Below are 22,627 nucleotides of genomic sequence, written 5' to 3' on the forward strand. Positions count from 1 at the left end.
AAACAATTCTATTTTTAATTGACTTAACATTTAGAATTTAAATTCAAACAATTAAAACAGAACAGAAATTTTTCAGATATAAATATTGTAAATAATAAGAAATACAAATTATTTTAATTAATATATCTATTAAAAATTTACAGTTAAATTATTTATATAGTCATAATTATATAATTAATAGTTATTAATTTATAATTTTAATATTATTAATATTATTGATATAGTTTTAACAAAAATTTAATACAAATCAAAATACGATTGTATTGTGTTTACATATTATGATTAAGAAAAACAAAGAAAGAAGAGAGAGAGAGAGAGAGAGAGAAAAAGAAGTTTGAGAATTAAATAATTAAAGTCGTGAGAAATTTCTGACCCGATTATTCTAAACGTATTTGTAGCCTGGTCAGTGAGAAAAGGAAAAGTATTATTGGATCTTCAGGGTCGAGATAATTCGCTTAAAAGAGTCTAGGAAAGATGATACTTCAAATTTACACAATGACAAAGAGGAGAACTTTCTTAAAGTAATGTTATCTCTCGCCAACAAATACATTGTGAGATAGCACAAAAATTAAAAACGCGAAAAGATATTGATATCAGATAATATGTACAGCTGCATATTTATATTATCAGTAGTTTTTTAATGTCATTTACTATTAGGGCATAACATTTTATCCATATATCGAATATAAATAAATATTAAAAACAGATTGGCTATTATATTTACATTTATTAAAATACATTAAATGTTGATATTCTATATTTTTCACTACAATAATATACACATTATATTTTTAGTTTTGTCAAGATCTTCCTGATTAAACTATCATTTTAAACTAAAAAAAAATCAATAACACAAAAAATAAATGCTAGAAAACAAATAATGTTGCAGTTTTAAATAAAATAGAAAAAAATTTAATTCAAGTCAAAGCAAAACTTTCGACTCTATTTCAATCCAAAATATATTATTTTTAATAGTAACGAAAAACTTTCGTTTCAATTAAAAGCGTAGTTCTTTTTCTATCTAAACTTTATGCTTTACATAAATATTTTTATTACATATTTTATAAGTACGTTGCATTTTATTATGCTTTTAAAAAAATGCTTCTGTTTAACTATCCAATCGTATAAATATCTCGTATTTTATTTTGCTTTGAAGCACATTTTTGTTTTTCAGCTGCGTGCTATCAAATCACACATCGTGAAAAAAAAACAATTTTTAAAACACTGAAATAAAAATCCTTTTTTTGTTCGGAGTTATTCAATATACGTCTAGTCTTATAAACTTATAGTCTTATAATAAGAGAGTTAATCCTATAAACATATGTCTTTTTTATTAAAAAATGTCTATTAAATTAAATTTTAAAACGTATATTAATTTTAATGAAAATTTCTCTAAAGTTTTTAGTATATATAATTTAATAATATTTAATATAATTTACGTAGAATTCTCTTTTAAAAGTTACAAATTCTGCTATCGTTTATTATGTATTAAATAATATTAGTAAAAAACAATTCCATACTCATACAAAAAAAAAAGCTTCAAAAAGAATTCTGACTGAAAATTCCGACATCTAATAGAATCTTCGTGAAACGCAGTTTGTCGTAAATCCTGCCGTAACCGTAGCAGCGAGCATTTTTCAAACACTTCTACGATAAGTACACGTACAACTACATCGCGCGTAAAGTTTGATTAATACGCACGGTGGCTTCAGACCGCGCGTTTAATTTAAAAACAAGGTTTCCATCAAAGACTAACAGGATCAACCGCAGAATAGATTCTATTGTGAAGTTTAATTAAATAGTATTACCAATGTCAGAAAATTGTAAGATATATTTGCATTAATTAACACGCATTGTAAAGAAAATGTCAGTAGTGATACGTTATCAGATATCTATCGCATACGTAATTGTAATGGTAAAGCGGGACTAATTCAGCATAAGAATATATCGGGATATAAAAATATTTCAATAAACAAAACGCAGTCAATGTGTGCGCTTTTTTGTTTTTATACACAATAAAAGTATCATGTTCTCTTTGGTCTATCCGATAGTTTTCCAAAGCGATTTATAAAAACCAAATTTTTTTACATAAATTAATGTATTTTTTATTTCAACTAAAATTGCTCTATTATATTTATAGAATTAATTATAAAAAATATTTTAGCCAACACCGTTCGAAGCTAGTTAGGCATGAGTTACTTAAAATAAATGTCTTTATTGATGCTTCTTGTTTAATGCTAAGTTGTTAGTTTTATTTCAATTTTTTACAGTTCACATTAAAACATATATATGATTCAAGTATTACGAATTATCATTTTAATTTTTATTCATTAAAGTATTTGTTATACAAGTGTATTATAAATAATAAATAAAAGAAAGAGAAAGAGAAAGAGAAATACAAACTTTAATATTTTATTAATATACTTAATTCCTTTGTTTTTTAATGATATGGTACTTTATTAGCTAATTATCTTTATAGTTCAACATGCCTTATGAGTGAAGTATATTGAGCTATTTAGATATTTTGTTTTCAAAACACGATTAAACTCAAAACATTGTTTTCTTATTTGCTAAATGTATTACGATCTATGAATGTTTAATCATTAAATCAGATAAACATACAACCTGTTAAATACAACTTCATATTAGTTTAACATAACTTGGTCAAGATTTACATTAGTTCCAATAAAAAGTTGTCCACAACTAAACCTTACTAAAGTATCGATTGTTGATATTAGTTCTATTTTTATCAATATCTTTGTTTCAACAATCATGTGAACTTTAAACACAAATTTTAATTTTATGTTAACATAAAGCTAAAATTTTTTTAATTCACTTTGGTTGATATTTTTTATTTTATTGTATATTGAGAAAGATTGGCAATGAATTGATAAAAGCTATGTTTTACAATCTAATCAGTAACCAAGATTTTCAATTTAAAATTCTTAGTTACTAATTAGATCGTAACATAGCTTTGCTCTACTAATACTACGCATACGCACGCGACAATGTGGCGGAAATTCATTAAGCCTAGAGAGATTACGGTCTTGAGTTGCCATTCTCGAATGCATACTGACACAAACGTGGGATCATCAAGGCATTTGGGATAAGGATTTTAGCTAACCTATTATCACAACTAGCCAAAATGTCAAATAATTATTATTCAATTTAATGTTGTTAATTAACATAAAAGTTGTTAAATACTGTACTGGACGATTATGCGAACCTGATTAAGCGAAACAAATGCACGACGAATAATTCCACGAGCACGAATCATTTATTTTAATCGCCTATTCCTTTTGAGCCATTACTCGAATAAATTGACCGGTGATCAGCAAAGCCATTGTTAATTGCTGTCGCATATTAAATAATAGAGATAACGTACGTATCCATTGGCTTTGTTATATTATCTGGGGAAAAAGATGCTGGAATCAAATTAAACATATCTTGATGTAGTAATACAGTCGAGCGCGTTTGAATAAGCGTATTTACTCAGTATACGCGCACGCTTTGCGCATTTGACAATGTGCCATTATAACAAATGAATATAGTTGATATCGAGGGACATGAAAGGCAGACAGGCAGGCAGGCAGGCAGGCAAAATCCCGGTGAAATTGATAACTCGCCTGATAAATGATAAATGGAATAAAGCGGATTGAACCTACACCAATCCGAATTGTAATCACAGTAACTGCTTCATGCCAGAAGCGACTTCGTTAAGATGAATTAACCGATAAATTGTCTCAAACAGGCGCAAAGATTCGATGCTAAAATAATGAACTTAGAATAAAATAAATCTTTACCGAAAGCTTCAGTATAGATTATGGGATTGTATACCTCTGTGAACATCACGTCTGACATTCCGATCTGCTTTGGATCGTCGCACTTCACTAAAAACTATGTGTAGTGCGAAATTGTTTAAATCTCTGGCTCCTACACGTCATTATAATAGTTTCACGCCCACTTTCTCAGAACAAAGCATCATTATAGTGGCCTCTAAACAATCTTTTAGAACAAAATGCCATTGTAGTGGCTCTTTTCTATATCTCGATCATCAGACTTCGTCATCAGACAGAAGTATTAATTTTAACCTGCATTTGTTTTAACGAGTTTTTAAATTAATATAACATTCCATAGTCGAACAGTGTAAGTAGAGTATAACTAAACCTCTCATCAAATATTATTTAGATACAAAAAAAACCATGAGTCTTTTCGTTCTTGGATATTCAAGTTATAAATCCAATGAATAAATTTGCATTTACAACGTTATGCATCATCGCAGCATTAAGTCTTTTTTTATTTTTTATAGAAATAAACCTATATATAAGTTAATTGCTATATAAAATGTCTACGAAATATTATCTAAATCTAATTTTCAAATTTTCTTCTGACATAAAATATTATCTAATCTGCAGGGTATACAAGAAATCCTCGCCGAATAATAAGTTGACACTTTATCTAGCCAGCAGAGATATTATCGTCGGTGAAGGCAAGAATGACAACAAACTCCTAGGCGTCCTCTTAGTTGATCCCGACTATGTGCGCGAAAAAAAGGTAAGACGAGACAAGACAAATTACAAATATTGATTTTTTAACGCCATTTATCTTGCAACTATTAGAATCCGAGTTTATAGTTTATCGACAAAACACAGTTACATGAACACACGCAGAGTATAAATCTAATATACGTCCCTAAATCGTTTTCAAAGCTATAAAACATTTACAAGAAACGTCAATATATCTATAAAAAGATTGTTCGAACTAAGACTATCGAATCTTAAAACGTAAAGTTCAGTGACCAAAATAAACTCTTCGAACTCATAAATAATCCTCTACTTAGTTATAACTTTAAATCTACCGGAAGGTTTCTCTATGACGTATCGTTCAATTAAGGATAATTAAAGTTGAGCTGCGGGCGCGATTCCAATTTCCAAAATAGAAAAAGATAAAAGATAAAATATTAACTGAACTTTGTTCGTTGTGTGTCGCCAAAATCTTGACAAACTTGCTTACCCGCACGCACGCACACGTATGTATTATGCGAAATATATGACACGTTTACTTTCATTTTCAAGCGCCGGTGCGTCGAAAACGGCTCATACGATTGACTTGGCAATTACAACTTTTAATCAGCATGCCTTCAGCTATTTTTTACCAAAGTTTGAGCCAATATTCTCATGAAACCCATTTTTCCCCACAAAAATTGCGGGATCCTTTATTCATATTAATGTTTTAATATAACTTATTTGCAATAATCAAAGTTTTCGAACATAAAGAAAAAATTTTATACTAGAATTGTTTATATTGCCAAAGACTTGTAAATCCATCATGATAATATTATTCGAAAAATAAATTGAATTATTATTTTTACAGGTATTTGGTCAGGTGACACTGACTTTCCGCTACGGAAGAGAAGACGAAGAAGTAATGGGCCTAAAATTTTGCAACGAGGCGATGATGTGTCTAGCACAGCTGTATCCATCCTATGTAGGAGCTCATCATCTGGAAAGTAAAAGCCCACTGCAGGTTGGTATGCAAAATGGTATTATAAAATAAATTACTGACATTACGATATCAGCGATACACTCTAGAAGAATCGCACATTCTTTTAATTTTCGTTAAATATTATTTTTAAAATAATAATTTTTTTTTTAATTCGTTACTTCGCAATACTTGATTTTGAAAAATCTCGTGCTATTCTCGTTCTCGGTATTATTGTTATTTTTGTACTTATTTTTGAAAAAAAAAAAAACAATTTTGATAAATTTATTCTGTGATATTTAAATATTTCTTCCAATTTTTTTTAAAGATTACAAGATATTTTCCAACAATTATTTACAAATCTAGCATGTCAAAAAAATAGCATCTCATTGTTGTCACGATGTAAGATAAAGAAATTATTAAAAACAAAAAAATATTAATCTGCATAAAATTATTAATTTATGTATAAATATAATTCTTATTCAAATTACAAGTTAAAAAACTTATTTTAGCAAAAACCAATGTTTTGGAAAAATTCGATTATTTAGTTTGTTAGATTTTCTGACCAGAAAAATGAAAAAGTTAGAATATTTATTTGATTGTACTTCGGGCGAGGGAGAAAATGTGATTATCTCCTAAAAAATTGTTTAATCAATAAGATTAAAACTATATAGATATATTATCACGGCAGCAATGTGAAAAATGTTGTTTCAAGACAAATGCATTTAAAAATTTGCAAACAATTATACATTAATAAAAACTTTTGAAAATCTTTTACTTTAATTTAAGTAATTAATCTGCTCTTTAATCTGTTCTCTTGACGACTTTCGTGCAATTTTAATGTCCGCTATTCATACACACGCGTGTTGAAAATCGCTTGTATCATTATTATTACGAGAACAGATGTATTCCTAGCGTGTCTTAATCGCACGACGTAAAATACAGTCCAATAGCTTCAAGGATTTAGGTTACAGTATAAGTGGAATTTATGTTTTTGTTGATTAAACTGTACTTATCGTGATGTATAGGAACTGTGATTTGTGGAACTTCGTAATTAGTTAGTTCGACTTCCCGTCTGACAGTATAATAATTGCAATATTGATGTAATATGATACTGTCGGCTATACATCTAATAGAGAAATAAGCATGCACACTCAACTCATTACACGATTACAGAATTTCAAGCATCCTGCATTTCGCCGATGCACTGCGCCGCAATTCCGAAGCAATGCATTTCGAACAGATTATAGGATGCAATCAGAGAATGTCTTGGTACTAGTAAATATTGATAATCTATCTAAGCGCTTCACTAGAAGGATGAAGACGGTGAAATGATAAATGAATTTCCGACCACACAAATCCCATTATATCTTCATCACGCTTCATCATGCGAATGTAACTCGCTAATAATTACTTTCATGCATCCTAAAAGCAATCTGAATTTAATTTTGTTCAGATTTTAAAGGCAAAAGAAATGCCTTATCCGTAGCAACAAATAACGGGCGTAATTTGATAAACTTGCTTACTCATTACATCAATATATTATTCGTACCACAAAGAATTTAATTCATCGAAATTACATCGGTTTATAGAATATGTATCTAAAAAATGTCGATCAATAAATACTACGAGTTATTTAAAACACACAATATATTAAATATTTAATTTTGTACCGATATATCGCGGTATATTTCGCTGGGAACGCTTAATCATGCAGTAAATCACCATATTGCAGTTTCCATATCTATCACGCAAAACTATTTTTTGCAAATCGTGAATTAAACCTTGCCACTTCAAAAGATATTTCAAATTATTTTCTCACCACATCTGATTTTTATAGACACATAAATCATTCATGTAACCAACACCGCTGAATTCAGCGCTGCATGATCATAAAATTTGGTAAGTACAAAGACACTACTGATTGCGCCGTGTCATTCTACAACAATATATTCTAGTTTAACAAGGAAGCAAAAATAATTTTATGCCGATAAACTAACCTTGCAACAGTGCGATACATCATGTAATCAAGAAGAAAACATTGCAAAATTTAACGAAAAAATACACGAAATAAAAAAGCAAAAAATAAAAAACAAACGTCACCTTTGTAAAACAATGTTCTTATTTAATATTAGTAATTTTTTCGATAAACCATTAAAGAACCTAAAGTCAACACATTAAAACTCTGAACTAAGCTCTTAATAAATATCATAATAAGTCATATTAAATTATTTATTGCATTAAATCATTTATATTTCATAAAATTAAAAAAAGTGTAACATCAATATTGCAAATTGCAAGTGAGATTTTAACAATATTCTTGCAGTTAGTCTTTGACAATACAATTCATTACAAAGCTTTATTACGTCTTCAAACATTTCGACAACAAGAACTAAGAATGTAATTATAAAGTTTCTAATCTATATCTAAATTATGCATATTCTCAAACAAAACTGTTTTAATTAAGCATTCTCATTACATCATCATACAATTAATGTTAATATGGCGTGAAAGAGGCAGACAAAGCTTTCGTATTGTATCTCTCAATAGCAACATAGTCAATATCAATATAGTATATCAATATAGTAACGAAATAATTTCTTTGATTGTTCTTCATCAATAAAACCCTATATAACAAACGTGTCACGATTGTATCGACTCCCTGAGTACTTTCCGAGAATCTTGACGAAGGTAGATGTTGAAAGAGACTGAATTTTTTTCTGAAATTGGAGGATCTATGACACAATCATTGTCAGAGCCATCAGTGAAAAATTCCCTTCACGAGCAAAACTTATAAAGATTCATTCGCTGAAAATCTCTTTCCAGATTTTATGGCGTCAAAAAAGACGATCCTTTACGTTAGATAAAGTAAAGTCTCTACTTTTTGGATTTAATTTTTATATTACAAAAAATGACACTAATGCAATCAACAAAAAAAGATACTTTTTATTAACACAATTTATTAACTATTTTCTTATCATTATCACTATGTGCCACAAATATGCACAAACAATATTTTAATATTGAAATAAAATCCGGTGATGATATTGATTATAACTTTAACAGATATAAATTCCTTAACTTTCGCAAAGTGAAACATTACCCTAAATGAATGAAAATTGTCGAATTTTCAAGTAATGTTCTACTTTCTCTGAGATTTAGAGAGAAATAATATTTCATTATATATCATAAATATACTGTATAAATTAATAATACATTGATGTAATTAAAGTGCCTCTTTAAAAGATCTAAGCTGATCTTGTTTCACATTAAAATAATTACTAACACGCTCCTTTATTACAACACGCAATTAGCTAAAAATATATTCATACATGTAAAAGAATTCATAAAAATATGACTCAAATGTTCAATAAGAGACAAATTCACGATTATACTCTTAAAAAATTTGGAAATTATAAAATCGTCAAACATATGTCGAATATATTTCTATTTTTTTAGATATTTTTGTGTATAATTTCCTGTATTAATTTCCGATACACGATAAAATAATTTAATAAAAGTCTGCCTCAATGGATCACGTTAATCAGTATGATGTTCATAATATTATACGTTGTACATTTACACGATAAAATCGTTTAAAATACAGATACAAAGGTACATTGACGCAAAATAAATTCATTTAAAAGCTACCATTATCCAATTGGTAAAAAACAAAGAAATGCAACATAAAAAGCTGATAAAACGGTGAAATATATATCAATCGCGTGAACTATCACACAAAATATTGAAAAATATATTATATTTCCCGGTATTTCTCTTTCATTAAATGGCGAAGATGTAAAAAAAATTTCAATTTATATTTATACAGTCCTGAAAAATACGATAAAATAATACTGTCACCGCGGTTGTGTCTCTGGTACACAATATAATTTAATGTAAATAAAAATATTTTAACAAGTTATATAATATACACAAATATGTGATTTTCTTGTTAGTATTGAATACATCTTACACAGTATTATACGGTAAATCTCTAGAAGCATTCTCTCCCTTGAAAACAAAAGTTTTCTTTATAGTAATAAACAAAATTAATACAAAAAAGAAAATGATAATGTTTAAGAGAAAGCATATTTTTATTAAACATTTATTAAAAAGTTTATGAAGTTAATAATACAGTAATATATAAGTCTTGTTTACAATAAGTAGGAAAAATGTGAGATGGACCTCATTTCGTGTGAAAGATTAAAAATTCATGTAAAACAGAACAATTATAGGCCTTGTATTTTTTATACAAAACCAAATCCTACACGCCCTCGTATTTACAGTTCTGAAACGCGATCTATAATTGTTCTGTTCCACGGATTTTCGACTTCCTATGCAAAACGAGATCCCATATTTTCTTGTTTACTGCTTGTACTTATAGCCAAAACAAGGTCTATATTTGTACTGTTCCACATATATATTTTATAATTTTTTTTATTAATAATTATTTAATAAAGATATTCCCTTCTCTAAAAATTATCATACATTTCATTTAATTTTGTTGATTGCTATAAAGAGAACTTGTGTTTTCGAGGGAGTGGCACTTCGAGATATTTACATTTATACTTATCGTACTTATAAGATCGACGTTATTTCTGTTCTCGGAAATTAAACTCGATAGGGTAAACTCGAGTATGAGGGCCATAGTTTTTTTTTTAATGCAAAAAACATAGTTTTATTTTATTACTTGTTAATAAAATTTAGTATATTACTGAAGCTTAAAACATGTAACACATTAAAAAGAAAATACTTAATAAAAAGTTTATATTATCAAAAATATAAACATTGGCCGTCTTTCACAACTTTTAGAAAAAATATAGCTATAATATTATAGGACAGTTGATCATATAGATTTTATGTACCTAACATTTATAAAATAATAAAAACTCATAATTTTGTTTATTTTTATTACCATATATTATCACGTTTAAATTTATTTTTAAATATTTTAATGATAAATGTTTATATAAATTTAGCGTTTATTTAACTCACTGTCAGTACTAAAAAAATATTTGATATATCAAATTTAAAATATAAGGTATACAATTTAATTATAACAGCTCAACTGTAATTTATTCGACAATTGTTGTGGCAATTTTTAATAAACACATGAAAAATGTTGCAGACAGTAAAAATATGATATAATCTATAATATTGTTATTTTGAATAGTATACGTACATAATCTATAGTAAATATTGATTATCTTTGAAAATAATTATAAGAGCACATTATTTAGCAATTATTGGAGAAATTATAGCCATTGGCCATCTTCTACGTATGGCCATCAAACTCTAATTTATCATAATGATATCAAATCTGAATCTGCATTTAATTTCCATAAAGCCACGACAATGTTTTTAGTCCGAAAAAATTCTTGAAGATAAAGAAAAATTGGTTTGTTCTGATTTTTCCCCTGTCACATTTTTTCCGTATTTCTTTTAAGATATTATTATCCTTATTATCCTCCACATGAATACATGGTTTTAAAATTTCTTTAAAAGTAATCTAATAAGTAATTTATAAATAAAGTCCGCTATTATTATCGCAGTTGTATTTTTCCATACTTGTCGGAAAAAATGGAAAAAATCGTGGATTTTTTCTCAATTATATTTTTCCGGAAAGTTAAGAAAATGTATCTCTCATCAGTCATTTTTTCCTCTATTTTCCGGAAAAATACTTGGTTTTTTCCTCGATTTTATTTTTCTAAAAAATTAAAACTACTTTACAATGTATATATTAAAATATCATTTAATTAAACAAAATTCATATATTTCATTGCTATATTATATTTTTATGGTAACAGTTTCCGTCATTCGATTCATTGTATTTCGATCAAGTAGAATTGATTTTGAGAAACTTTTAATTATGTACAGACGTGGTTGCAAAAATACGTGATGTCAAAAATTGAAAAGTGCAATAAATAATAAGATTGACAATTTTCCTCAATATTTCCATCAAGAAAAAATCGATTCTAAGTATACAATAATATATTTCTCAATATATTCTTTAAAAAGGTTTACGGTTATTCGCGAGAAAAAGCAATTCGTTACAAAATTGCATATTATTGGCGGCGATCGATAATGTCGAAAGAACGCTACGATTGAATTTTCGTTAAAGGGCTCTCGAAGGGAAACGAAAAACGGGCTCGCCGCGGCCAAGGAAAATCTGAAATCTCAAGTATTCTACAAAATCATTCTCGCGGCCTTGACCTCGACTAAACGACAGGCGGTTCCGTAGGCTGTCGTGAAAATTATTTATCGCGCTCTCGTCTCTTCCTACGTGAGCGCTTGACAATGTGCGCCCGATCTCAATTCCGCGATCGATCCGAAGATAAACGCGACGTACATAGAAAATGCCTCGCCGCCGAGAGAGAGAGAGAGAGATGCATCAAAAATAAAAAGCTCACGAAATATCGGGAAATACGCAAAGAGCAGTGTGTTCAGCCGCATGCTGGAAAGCGCTGTCTGCACGTACGTTACGCTAAGGTAATTATCGATAGCAATGAAATTTTAAAGACTGATCGCGTTAGCTTTATCGAGGCGCAAGTATTTCAAGAAATTGCCCGAAAACAACCATAAAATTGTGTTGATGCGTACAAATGTTGCCCGTTATAAAACTTCAACGGGAAAAAGTGTATTTTTCGGGTCATGCCGAACGTCAAACTGCCACGAGTTTTTCACATCACCGTACTCCCCTCTGCATGTCAGCAAGCCAAAGAAATAAATTGCAGTTAGCCGCATCCTGCGACAGAAAAAAAAATTCGCGAAAATGTAGTATGTGTCAATGGTGTCTCTTTTTTACCTTTTCTATCATTGAATGCTCTTGCCTGTTAGCCGAGCCCCGCAGGATACAGCGGGGAAAAAGTACAAATAAATAATAAAAATTGAATATATCTCCGCGACAAGATAATAACAGTTCATTTTCAGAATGTGAGATGTAAAATATAATTGATATATTCTATCTCTGCGTGCACGTTTCATAAACACTGTCATTTTATATAAGAGATTCTCGAGTTCCCATAATTATGATAAAATAATAAGGATGCTACGTTACACAAAAATATCAATAATTGCTGATATATTAACTTTCTGTTAGCACTCTGATGAAGCCACTAATGACGAAATATGATCTGATCGGAAAAGAATCCGAGAATATCTCTGCGGTGTAAAATCGCAACTGCTCCATCGAGGAATGATACGTTTAATCAATATGCATTGTGTGGACTTGTATGCATTCCATGCGAGGGATTCTTGTCGAAATAGGTCATGATACAAGTGGATCGTTCGAATTTCAAATATCACAGAAATGATACATGAGGTACAATGCTCATTAATACGTAAGTCGAATATTTCAACAGCAGCATTTAGCATAATTCATGATGTACCGTGATAACGGTATAATAACCTACACTATAATCTATCCTAACGTAATTATGCTAATATGGTGTATAATATTCAAGATACGAAAATTAATATTCACGAATTCTATATTTGTTATTTTATCGAAGAATAATTTGACAACAATTTACATAATTATAACAATAATAATATAAATAATAACTTTATTAAAGTTAAGTATTAATAAAAGAGAAAATCCACTTCTTGGAGTTTTTTGAGTCGCTCATGAACAATCCGTAGTCAGATTTTCAAAATTCAAAATGACGAATCCAATATGGTGGCTGTATTCTCTGAAAGATCTCTGCGTTTTATAGGGAGATTACCCTATTTGTCTGCGAGATTACTTCATAAAGCTCACATTACTTTTTCTTTTTTAAACCTTTTTGATTTTTAAATTTTTTATTTAATTTTTTAATTTTCATGTTTTTAGTCTTTAATTTTTTAATGTTTTATTTTTATTTTTGTCATTATTTTAGTATTGGATAATTGAATAAGCTAATCTCGAAAACAGTCTTAATTCTGTAAAACGCAGAGAGCTTTCAAAGGATACAACTGCTATATTGACTCCACCATTGTAAATTTCGGAAATTGACGGATTATTCAAGAGTGATCTAAAAACACTAATATATCAATTTTCATGGAAATTGAATAAATTTTAAACCATTTAATCAATAAATTAAGTGCTTTTAAATAGTTTTTTATCTACTCTAACCGCCATATTGAATTGGCCATTTTGAATTTTTTAAAGGGCTACATCTCTTCTTAAAGTACACATAAAAACGAAATTTTTAAGCCAACGTCTCATTTCGATTTGATGAAACGAGCTACTTGTCCCACTTGATGTGAAGCATTCCATATATGTCTCATAGTGTGTGTATGTCATAACTTTTATTTTTTAACTTGATATTTTTTTATATTCAACTATTGCAATATGCAAGACGGTTGTATATTCCAAAGAAACTGCTAAATCGATATCAAAAATAATTGTTTTTCATAATTTAATTCTAAAATAATATTTTTTTTATAAACGATTTTATTTGATAGCAAAATTTTTACTTTTGCAAACAACGTGTGTGTGTGAAATAAATTTCAAGCAATTGATGATATTATCATTTATAAACCTATATTTCTCTTCTTCCCATATAAAATTCTTCACACAAATAATATAAAAAAAAGATTTTACCTTGATAAGATATAAACACAAATTTTCGCGAATTTCTCCATTTTCCAAAGATCAGACTGATATCTCGAATCTCTCTAAATCCATATCTTATTCCGTCTTCTTTATTCAAGGATTCCGAGCGATAGATAGAATGCGTATTTCTTCGCATTTTCTTCGTCTTTGCATTTTATATTGAAATGGCAACAGTGTAAGGAAGTAAAAGAGTTCTGAACTCTGGTGTAAAATCAGATGAAATGACGTAACTCAATTCGACCTCGCCTGGCGAGAAATTGACCCTGACCTGCATCTTTCCTCGCGAGGACAGTATCCTCCGTTTATTTTCATGAGCGTTTGCGTATACACTGTATCGCCGCAGTTTGCTGTCGTGAATCCTTGAAGTCCATGAAACAGCAAGGTGCTAGTATGCACCACTTCCTATTCCGATTGCACCTCGGAATTATCCTCGTGCGCACAAATGTTCTAGACACAACGTGTTAAAGGACACAGAAAGAGAGAAAGAGAGAAAGAGAGAAAGGGAAGGGGAGGGAAAGGAAGGAGAAAAAGAGAATTTAAAGCAAAAACAAATGTCATGCGCGACACATATTTTTCGCATAATGCAAAGGCTAAGTGTACAGTAGCTCTCCATTACCGCGTTAACAAGGTATCTCTCAACGAATTTAAAGCCGATGTTTTCTCAGTAAAATGGTCGGGAAAATCAACATTTGCTACAGATACCCAATTGTCAATATTAAATATCTGTCATATATTCACATCTGGTTTAGACAAAATTTGTTGAAGTAGAAATAACATAAGATAAAATGTGTGACATATTTGATTTTTAACTTCTTATATACTTATTTCTAATGTACTTATTTATTAAATACTTATTTTTAATTTGTAAAAAATTTCACCTTCAGTGTACATTTATTCGAGTTATTGGTGTTTCTCGATATTTTTATTTAAAAAAAAGCAATTTCAAAATTGTCTAAGTATACGTTGCTATTATATGCGATAGAACATTTTCTCTATTTAAACTTCTTAATCACCGCGAGTATATAATAAAACCGCAAATACATGTCACGTTTTCTTATTTAAAAAAAAAAAAACACACACACATTACGTTAATGATTACTGCACTTGGAAGTTTGCATTATGTAATTGTTCGCGCTAATGTCTCTCACGGATTGAAAGAACAAACGTAAGACTCCTCGCTCGAGATGATAAAGAAAGCAACTGCTATCACATAACATTTGAAAATATCAAAAATTATCAGTACAATTCCGAAAAATATATTCTTCATAAAATTTATGAGTCTCTCGACTCGAACCAATTTAATAAGATCGAAATGACCAGAGTAAAGAACGATAATGTTTTAACATGCTTTTAGATATGTTCGATTAATCATCGCAGATATAAAACATTATAACGTTATGACAGCAATTTATTTACGGATTTATCCAATTTGCCAGTGTCCAATTTGCCAGTATCCAATTTATACATAAAATTTATCGTTATTTATGTCCATTCGCAAAATTTAGATTATTCAGAATCTGAATCATGACGGAGAATATTTATTTCAGGTTTAAGTATATGAATTATATGCAATTCAAAATATCTCACATTTTTTTGATTTTATATGTACCTTTTAAAAATAATTTATCTGATTTGAAATAAATTTGAATTAAATGCACATTTAAAATACCATATAAATATGTATGAAAAAACATTTAAAGAGCATTTTTTTACTTCCTACTTTCCGCGCGAAGTTGAATCACTAAAATTCTGAACGTAAATTTTTTAACGTATGAAAGAATGATCACTATTTATAGTTAATTTTATATAATACGATAAATATTAAAATACGTCTCACACATTGATAGATTTAGATAGCATTATCATTTGCTTTTATTAAACACAATTATTTCATAAGCATCTGAATAATAATGTATACCTTTAATAATTTCGTGGAATAAATTCATGTTTATTTGTACAATTTGGATATAAAATCAGTTTTCCATTCATCAAAAAACAATAATAGTGAAAACAAAATGGTAGTGAAAATCGGTATGTAATATTTCATGAATATAATGTTAATATAATGAAATTCATATTGATGATTATCAGTATAGCAAAGTATCAATATTTATGATTTTCTCTGCGTGTTACTTGAAACATATGTTTCGCTAAATGTTTGTTTAGCACTTTTAAAAAATATTTTTACCCTTATTAAAAAGTATTTAAAATGAAAGATAGCTGTACAGTAATAGTTTCGCTTAAGATAAATTAGAGTATGACGGTCTGTACAGAGAAGACAGCCAATAACTATAATTTTTCCAATATATGCAAAATAATATGTTGTTGTAATTTATTTTCAAAGATAATAGTTATTTACTATAGTTTACGTGCATATACTATTCAAAAAAAATTGTGGTATTACATCACGTTTTTACTTTTGATTGCCTACAAAGTTTTTCATGTGTTCATTAAAAATTTCCACAACAATTGTCAAATAAATTACAGTTGAACTGTCACAATTAACATTAGACACATAACAAAGTTATGTAAATTATAATGTGATTATAACTTTCATTTCCTTTCCTATTTTTTAAATAAACATGACTATCTTTCCTTCACATTTTAGGTAAGAAGATCCAAAAGACAATAATAATGCATGTGTTTATGTATATATTTTATTAATAAGATAAGAATAAAGTTGCACACCTAATATTTTAAATTTAATGTATCATGGATCTTTTTTTCAGTACTGACAATGAATTAAATAAATAAATGCTAAATTTATATAAACATTTTTTTATTAAAAATGTTTAAAAACAAAATTAAATTTGTGATAATATGTGGCAATAAAACTAAATAAGTAAAATTATAAGTTTTTTATTACTTTATAAATGTTAAGTATATAAAACATACACGGGCAACTGTTCTACAATCTGAGGCTAATCTTTTCCTTAAAAGTTGTGAAAGATGGCCAATGTTTCAATATTTTGATAACATAACATTTTTATTAAGTATTTTCTCTTTAATGCCAATAATGTTACATGGTTTAAACTTCAGTAAAGTAATATACCAAACACTATTAAAAAATAATAAAAATAAAAGTACTTTTGGCATTTTAAGACTATGGCCCGTTATATCCAAGTTTATCCTATGTAATTTAAATAATTACACTATTCAATACTATTTTGCAGCATGTAAGTCATTTTCGATATATTTTTGACTGAACACGATTCCATTGTCTAGATCAGTGCTCGGAATTAGTTGCACATTTCGCCTCGATTCCTGAGGCACCGCCTGCTATGCCCCCACTACCGCTGTAGGCTCGACGGCCGAGCCGCCGAACGCGCGCGTGGCCTTGTGTCTCAGGAGCGTTCTACGATAGATATGCCTGGTCCATTCGCGTGATTAAAAAATTTTCTTGCGCTGTGAATAATTTTTTTATTTTTACAGACAATTAAAGTTATTAATATTATTTTTACGTTTATAAACATATTTGTATATACATATAATGAGCATAATATAACACAATGTAATAATTGCAATTTTGTCAATAGCTTTCCACATCACCCAGGAGGAAAAATATTATTTAATAACTTTAATTGTCTGTAAAAATAAAAAAATTATTCACAGCGCAAGAGAATTTTTTAATCACGCGAATGGACCAGGCATATCTATCGTAGAACGCTCCTGAGACACAAGGCCACGCGCGCGATCGGCGGCTCGGCCGTCGAGCCTACAGCGGTAGTGGGGGCATAGCAGGCGGTGCCTCAGGAATCGAGGCGAAATGTGCAACTAATTCCGAGCACTGGTCTAGATTTAACTATTACATCACAATTTTAAGAGAAATGGCATAAAACCGACAAGCCCTCAAAATCGTCGTTTTTCTCAAAATTGTGCCATAATAAAAAGTCCAAGTAGCCTCTCGGATTCGTGTTCAATCAAAAATTAATCAAAAATAACTATTTATATTCATTTCATAAAATAGTAATAAATAATGTAATTATTCTCCAATTATATAAGAGAATCCATTTTTCTTTTAATTAATCTGTAATTATAACTTTTCGTAAACAATAAATAATTCGTGCTTTATAGGTTTTATTAGTGAAAACTAATCCGCAAATCACGTCACATTTTTTAGCTATTTTAACTCAAAAATTTGGCATTTTTATCACTTTTAAGTCCAATTTTTTTCAAAAATGTAGCTTCATAGAGCATTTTTATTTATAGATTTGTTTGCAGCAGTAAAAAATCTATAAAAATGACCTAATCTTATTTGTGATTAAAAATTCATGTCGAGCAATGTTCTTTTAATAAGTCTCTTCAACTATGCTTAATATAAATACACGAACAAAATTTTTAATTAGCCTTTTTTAAGTCATTGGAATAAAATAAATATTATAATAAAATAAAATCATTTGTGAAATATTATTAGTTAAATAAAAATTCTCTTTGGCAATATGTAGACACATCTGCTACTTTTTTTTTTCTATACGCATTTAAAATGAATACGCACAATCAAAGTGTATTTTTCTAACGTGAGCAACTGGTGAGTATTCGTGTCTCTGAATTACATAAAAAATATTTTTCTCTCCTCGACTCTATCTTGATAAAAAATCTCCATAAAAATTAACATCGCACCGCAATTTTTCTAGCAACTATTCAATGAAAAGGGCAAAGAGAAACTAAAATATATTGTGAGCCGAGATCTCTTTTGTTTTACAGGAAGCACTTATCAAACGACTAGGACCCAACGCACACGCGTTTACGATAGAAATTCCATCAATCGCCCCTCCATCTGTACAACTGGTACCAGCTAAGGAATACAATGGCCCGCCCATAGGTAACAGCTACGACATCAGAGTTTACGTTGGTGAGTGGAAAAAGCGTGTTGATTTTTTTTTCTCTCAATTTCATTTTCTCTCTCTTTCTCTCAACGAGCGCATACACGTCAACCAAAAGACAATGGCGCACCGCAACTTGAAAAAAGGCGTAATTGCGAACGTTCGTAAACGAAGTAGGAACGAATGCATTTACGAACCAAAAAGGGATGTATTTTCCGTCTCCTATCTTCACGCAATTACGAATTAAGAATAAGAATTCGATCGAATAACAAAGCACTTTCTACTTATAAGCATAAAATACGAGCGCGGAAGAAATACGCATTATTTTTTAAAATAAATTTAAAAATCTAAAATCTTCTTTTGTTCCAAGAATTATATAATGTCAACTCAAATAGTTCTTATTCTATCATTAGATTCTTAAACCTAAGAAAATAAAGGGAATAAAGAATAGTTTAGTTATGTTGAAAGAAGAAACGCGTTTCATATGTTTCCTTACTCAGCATATTAAACTATATTTTCCCTTACTTATTTCCCGTGTTCCCTGTTTCTTATTCCGTTCATTGTGTACGGAACTTTAGAATTCCGATATTTATGCTACATGCGCAAGTTCTTTCTAGAAACAGAAAGTAATCTTCACTAAGAGAGATACATCTGACAATAAATCTGTTTTATCGATTAAATGCGATATTTTTCAGACAAATCTTTTTATTAAAAATATATAAGTTACATTACTGATAAATAAATTTAAAGTAAATAACATCGATAAAAGCCAATTTTTTGTTTTTTCTTTTTGTTAATTACACAAAATTTAAAATTTTTTTCCACAATTAAAGTATAGACAATAATACAGAGCAAGGTCAACAATTTCATACAAAAAAACGGAAAGAAATTAGAAAATTACAGTTTTGTCATTGACTTCTGCGATCGATTCGTGACAACATTCGCTGCACGTAAAAGTTTGGGACTTTGTACGTATAAAACAAGCATATTCCTCCATCGAAATCACATGAAAAAACAATACTATACTTAGAAGTTATCCTCTCTCTAGAAGTTTTAGTATAAGAGAAAACTTTGTCTGAAAATTTGTGCAGATGTGTGCGTGCGTTATCGATGTGGCAGTTTATACGTTGATTCGTACTACTACTACTACAATATCGCACGCCCAACATAGGTCAGTTCGATCGATAAAACTGAAGCATCTCCCTAAATCCAAAAGTATCCAAGTTTTGATTTGCAGCGCAAACATACAAATGCATAAATTTAACAGCAAAATGTTTTTACTCAAAAAATTTGCTCAATTATTCTCAACTTTTACATCGTTAGATACGTCATTAACACCTCGGCGGATTTTAGCGGAACGAGCGGATGAACGATTGCATCGTAAAACCACCGTCAGAATGGGCATTCGAGTGATCCAGCGAGCCACAAAGCCGCCTCTACCCTCGACTACGTGCAGCGTGCCTCCCTCGACTATGTACAGTGTGCCTCCCTTTCAAGAGTCATCGGCTGGTTCGAGAGTTCAAGGATCCAAAGCGAGAGTGGCGTTAGCGGAAAATGAGATCATCGAGGACGACGGTTGGTTCGCGATTATCGCTGACACACTCGTACGACGTGTACAATAACGTAGATTTACTCGTCGTTAAACTTCAAGCTCCAGTTACTGCCATTATCGTCTGTACCGTTGTGTTATCTCCTAACTTCTTATTACGCTGTGAATCGGTGCAATGTGACAACGCGACACGGTAGCAGTTATTACAATCTGAATTAAAATCTTCGAGACAGAATTCGACTTTTAGAAGTTCTCGAATAGCACGTAACTCAAATTTGCAAAGCTACCAAGATACTCCGTATCTCGTATTATATTCTCTCGGGTTCGTAAACCCGATCTCGTCGCATTTATCGCAAACGCGGAGCACATGCAGATCAGGACAAATGACGCATAGAATTTCCCTCTTATTTTCACAGAGAACGTGGGAGCACATGCGGCAGTGGAAAAGCCATTCTTATTAAGCGAAGGTCGAGTCAGATTGGAGGCAGGGTTGGACCACGCGATCTATGAACATGGAGACTCGATCAATGTCCACGTCAATGTTAACAACACAAGCAACAAATCAGTAAGGAGAATAAAGGTACATAATATCCGTATATATTGCTTAAAATACACATAATCCATGCTTGTTGCTACATATCCACGCAATCGTATTTATCTTCATTACGTTTCCAGAACGCGACGGGAATTTAATCAAGACTGTTTTAAATAACAAGAATTAAGTATAGCATGTGGCAAATAAAATATATGTTCTAATATTTTAATAGAATAAAATCAATAAAATATGAGCACATGAAAAAAACTTCTATTTTATCATATTTATTTAATAACTGCAATATACAAAATGTTCGTTTATAGGATAAATATATAAAATGAAAAATAAGAGTTCTTTATCAGTAAACTTTAATAAAGGAGTTTTCTATTACCATTTGATTTTTATTATAAAAGAATTCGTATTATTTTGTTTCATAAAATTACGCGCCATGAAAAACTAATTTCAATAAATGCCAAATGTATAAATTTTATTTAAAAATTTTAAAATTATATAATGTAAAATAAATTTAATATTGTAAGTAGGTGAAAACATAAATAGCAGTAAAAAATGAATTTTTCGCCACTTTCAAAATAGTTCATGCGCTATTTTGGTTTACGCTTTAATTGTTTAGCTATAAAAATAAAAAACAATCTTTTTCAATCAAAACAATATTGACGTATATGTAAAAAAAATTTATCGCATTCAAAGATTTGGTTTCCAAATTTTTCTCGTTGAATTTTTATCAAAAGCTCAATTTTTTGCAAATAATCAATGGATTAATAGGCAATACTCTACGTCAATCCTTTTCAATTAAGTCAATCAGAATTTAATTAAAAGACGTTTGCAATTTCTACAATGTAAGACTGCCTGTCAGCGGACTCTGATTTTCCAACAACCTAACAATCAATTCAGTGTCTTTTTTTTCCTAAAGTAATCAGATTGATCAATCGTCATCGTGCTCATAAGTTGGGTGGGAAATTGTACTCTGTACTCGTGAAACGTCTGCGGATTTCTCTCTCGTGATCCGGCGGCTACCGCGCGGCACTCGAAGAACACTGGACATGAATCTCATCACGTGAATTGTTCCTTTTCCAATGCTCCTTGGAGATCCCAAATATTTAAGTATTCATGACCCGTGGTGCCTGCCAGTCTCGCTTCCTATCAGACACACGCATTTCCCATCTATTCATTCTTTCCATTTGTTTCTTTTTCTTTTTTCTTGCTACAATTTTCCGTCCGCGCAATACCTGATGCCGAGGTGCAAGAGAGATCGCTCGCGACAAAATCGATCGCGATTTTCTGCGTGACAAGACCGATGAAAAATAGGCTTACCACTCGTAAGAGATCAATCGTAAGAAGATCAATCAGTGACATTTCCTACGAGATCGCGCTCAGCGATGAGTAAAGGAAATTTTAAATAAGCAAAGAAAATTACAAAATTGTTCTGTGGCGTCGCTATTCTCTTCATTTAAAATTTATTCTAAAAATAGAGAAGCTCTCTCTCTCTCTCTCTCTCTCTCTCTCTCTCTTTCTCTCTTAGTCTTTCCCGGAAAATTGATTAGTCTGTCGAGAGATATCTTAAGTGGAATACTTTGTATATAATTACTTTATGTAAAATATTTTACCGTAAATTTCAACGAAGC

The 22,627-nt window shown here is 30.0% G+C and overlaps 2 protein-coding genes across 4 annotated transcripts in view; one reads left to right on the forward strand and one right to left on the reverse strand.

Moving 5' to 3' along the window:
• LOC105834099 (sex-regulated protein janus-A) overlaps window positions 1-22,627 on the reverse strand; it is a 90,415-nt gene that overhangs the window by 54,480 nt on the left and 13,308 nt on the right. The window lies entirely within an intron of this gene.
• LOC105828635 (arrestin homolog) overlaps window positions 1-22,627 on the forward strand; it is a 69,493-nt gene that overhangs the window by 35,299 nt on the left and 11,567 nt on the right. For 2 of the 3 annotated variants that reach the window (XM_028194682.2, XM_036283457.1), the window contains exons 5-9: window positions 4,416-4,554; window positions 5,374-5,526; window positions 18,782-18,929; window positions 20,224-20,475; window positions 20,866-21,029. In XM_028194682.2, coding sequence (XP_028050483.1) covers window positions 4,416-4,554; window positions 5,374-5,526; window positions 18,782-18,929; window positions 20,224-20,475; window positions 20,866-21,029 — 856 coding nt within the window. The remainder of the gene's footprint in view (window positions 1-4,415; window positions 4,555-5,373; window positions 5,527-18,781; window positions 18,930-20,223; window positions 20,476-20,865; window positions 21,030-22,627) is intronic. The other variant, XM_028194684.2, reaches the window with a different exon arrangement.

This window comes from Monomorium pharaonis, chromosome 2 (genome assembly GCF_013373865.1).
Source record: "Monomorium pharaonis isolate MP-MQ-018 chromosome 2, ASM1337386v2, whole genome shotgun sequence".
NCBI lineage: Eukaryota > Metazoa > Arthropoda > Insecta > Hymenoptera > Formicidae > Monomorium > Monomorium pharaonis.